Below are 3,923 nucleotides of genomic sequence, written 5' to 3' on the forward strand. Positions count from 1 at the left end.
ATTTCAAAAATAGGATAAAAATATACAATTTATTCACTCACTAATAAAAACATAAAAATCTATAAAGAAAATCTCATTATTTTTAGCACTTATAAAATGTCCCATGTATTGAAAATTTAGTAATAAAAAAAGATGCTCAAAGATCCGAAAAAAATATTAGGCTTAATGCCAATATCACATTGACCTTATCAATTATAGTGATACTAAAATTAACATAAAATAAACATAGAATTTTAAACTTGGCCAATAAGACTCAGTAGATATACCTAGTGTCATAAATAACATAACAGGATCCTTACATAATCCAATAAATCCAAAAAACTTAGTAATTATAGTAATTATCCATAAATATGCAATTAAATATTGAAAAACGCTTCATATCAAGATTAAGCGTTTTTCAATAATTACTAAGTTTTATGAATTTTCCAATTTTCCAGATTTTACAGGGATTCTGTTGTAACTTTATGACCTAAACCTAAACATCTGTCCCACAGTGCTTCAGTTTTCTATCGAACTTGCTAAACCTGTTTTACAAGTAACTCTCAATGAAAACAACGCAACATTACACATAGTAATCCATAATCCATACCAACGGATCTTCAGCTTCTATGGTAACGTGGGTGGCAATACTAACGTAAGAATTTGATATACTAAATAATGAACCAATCAGATGAGTGTTCTGAAATATAACAGTTGCTATGGTAACTATTTGTTCAAAATTTATCCAAAAATTACTTCTTTCGTTAGGCATCAAATATTTCCTGTTGTCCATATGTCCTTAAAAGATTGTGGGAGATTCATTTACATTTTTTGTCATGCTCTCAAATTTCATCTAAGCTCACCGAACAGGTCACAAAAGAGCAGATTGTCAATAAGGCATTTGAGCGCAATTCATTACTTGTTGTGCTCAAGTTTTATGGTAGATATTAGCACTATTGCAATATTTTGCTAGAGTATTATCATTATTATTAATATTGGTATCTGTATCATGTGATGCACAAACTCTCAACTACACCACAGCATTTTTTGTCCTGCCATTAGATTGCATCATAATTTTAGCATATTTTCACTAAGGGGATCCCCCCTATTAATCTCTGAGTATATGTTCCCTGTATGCTTCAGACTTGTAAAAAGTTATTTATAGAATTATCAGGAATGATAATCCATAGTCCATATTAAGGAATCTTCGGTTTCTATGGTAACATGGCTGGCAAGATTAGCGTAAGAATTAGACGTACTCACTAACGAACCGAATTCTAACGTCTGGTGATCTGAAAAATAACGATCCCAAGTTTTGGAAAATTGACATTAAACAGAAGCAGGTAGTTGGCTTCTAAATCATTCAGTAATAGAGTTTGACATCTTGTCTGCACCTTTTTTGCATCCGACTAATGAAGACACCATGCAATGTGCAAGGAGGTAAAAATTTTGTCAAGACTTGAGTATAAGCTTCTCTTCTCAATTATCAACTGTCCGGAGATCTTTAACATGCACATAAAACCTTGGTTTCTTGTCCCATTCAACTACAATGTCAGCCCCTCCGACCTGCATCACTGACAGGGGAAAACCTGGTTGAAAAATCCCACCCCACGTCTGGATTGAACCCTGGACCCTCCGGTGAGGAAACAAGCATGTAACAGTTAAACAATAACATACCTAAATTCCATTTCAAGCCTGTAGTAGTGACATTATGACATGGTCTACCAATAGGAATTAAAGAACAATATTTTCCTCTCTGTTCACTTGTTATATCTATTACAGTTTTACCCTGAAAACACATAATAGGATTTTAAATTGGTTTTTATAAGTATTGGTGATCAATTTGCATCATTTAAATTTAGTTTTGATGTTTAATGAATAGCTATTGCAATGGCCCTAAGATATCATTTACAGCTTTTGTGAAAATTCATTCATTTCGAGTCTTAGAAGAAACTTAGAGACGTAACGATTTGAAGTGATTGTAAAATAGTTTTTCAAATTTTTAATGTGTATCATCAATTTTCACCATTTTAATTTCAATCAGACATCTGTGGTACCTGCAATTCCAATATAATTGTTTTATGTGACAATGCATATTTTGCAGGCGTCTGATTTTAATGGTGCAAATTGATGCTATCAGTGTTCCTGATACACATAAAAAAATAATATAAGGATTTAATATATACCTTGTGGATCAGACAGCATAAAGAGTTGTCTGTTACACAATAAATAGGTTTATCTGTTAGATGCTGGACTTCATAGAGTGTATTAATATTACCAAACATATGATCTAGTCTACCACCAAATACACCAAACGCTACATATTCATCGATCTGAAAACCAAACAGTTCTGCCAATTATAACACGCTGGAGCTAGCATTGTCACAGTTTTGTAAAGAGGGCTCACAATCTCTGAATTAAGTTTTTCCCACCATAACACTTTTACATTTACTCTTGAGGGGAGTTTGGGTCACTTCAGTGGCGTTATATGAATTATTAGGTGAAAGGGCCGAGTAGGGACCACACAATTGTCAAGGGAGTTAACATCACCGCACATTTTGGACCTTGATTATAAGAAAGTTGAGATGTTAGTGGCAGTTGTGCTTTGTGCTGATGTGACATACATATGTTGATAGTCATTATCACCCAGTCCTGAATAAATACTTAATAAATAGGGCCTACTGACCACTACATTACCTTTTTATCTCTGTATTTTTCATGGATAACTTTAAAACCCTTTGTAAAATCAGTAAAATTTTGATCTGGTGTACACTCAACTTCACATCCCTAAAAACAATCAAGTAATGAAATATCTTGAAGTATAAGAAAATCAACAGTCTTGTGTCAGTTAGCTTGTGAAAAAAGACATCTTCAAGCATGATTTCAGTCCAGTACAGATCATCTTGGGTGGATAAATACCAAGACGTTTGTCCACAGGTCAACTGCTAGAAAAGTTCCTCGAGGACAGGACCTAAGCATCTTCACAATATCAAGCTATTACGAACTTTATACCTATACCTTGACTGCTATAGTCAAATTTCTTGTATCATGAAAGTTTGTAAATGAAGCGATTTGATTGGATTGTACGCTAGCACATACAGCCAATAAGAGGACTTGACAGAAAGTCTGTAAACACAAGACCATATGCCGAGGTCTCTGATTGGCTTTATTTTAATCAAATTAAATTGCTGCATTCTGTGACACAAGAACAATGGCGATTGTAGTCAAGGTATAAGATAAAGTTCGTAATATCTTGACATTGTGAAGATGTTATACTTATAAAATTTAGTTGTTTCTGTCTTACCTGATCTCTGTAATATTGTAATACTTCTGGTCTGGCTGAATCAAAATCACCTGTTATAATATCTGGTAAATACTGACATCTTAAACTATCAGAATCAAAATAATCATAGAGTATATTACTAGCACCATCAATACAAAGTTTAATATTGGCTGAAAATATATACCGATAAATACAAAGTTTAATATTACTTGAACATTTATGATTGGTTAAAACTATAAGAGTAATAAGAACATAATGATATGATTAAGAATACATGATAATTCATTAGAAACATCAATTAATCAAATAGTTTGCTTAATTTGACACTAAAAAACAAGGAAACCCATCTTTAAGTAATAATTAATTATATATATTAGAAATAATTATTATTTGAAACTTAATATTAATTAGATCAGACTCTCTGGTTTGAAAACAAACTTCTTACTTACCATACTTCCATACTTGTTTTATCAGATGAAAATCTTCCTCTAGATGATTATTTAACAATAACAAACCAATACTATAATCTAGAAAAACAATATGTCATATTTCCATCAAATTGTTCCCTGGGTACATGCCACCATATGCTTTCAACAACAGCTGTGGTTTACTTAGAATTATGTTGAATTCTATACAGTCAGTTTCTGAATATTAATATGCT

At 32.2% G+C, this 3,923-nt stretch overlaps 1 protein-coding gene across 1 annotated transcript; it reads right to left on the reverse strand.

The window, feature by feature from the left end:
- Window positions 1-1,149: 1,149 nt before the first annotated feature.
- LOTGIDRAFT_118906 (hypothetical protein) lies at window positions 1,150-3,433 on the reverse strand (the record flags this gene model as incomplete). The annotated part of the gene is made up of 5 exons (XM_009057443.1): window positions 1,150-1,271; window positions 1,657-1,768; window positions 2,166-2,312; window positions 2,677-2,766; window positions 3,284-3,433. Coding segments are annotated over 5 exons (621 nt in total), but the record flags the coding sequence as incomplete, so codon positions are not given.
- Window positions 3,434-3,923: the final 490 nt, after the last annotated feature.

The sequence above is a fragment of the Lottia gigantea genome (assembly GCF_000327385.1).
Source record: "Lottia gigantea unplaced genomic scaffold LOTGIsca_30, whole genome shotgun sequence".
In the NCBI taxonomy this organism is placed as follows: domain Eukaryota; kingdom Metazoa; phylum Mollusca; class Gastropoda; family Lottiidae; genus Lottia; species Lottia gigantea.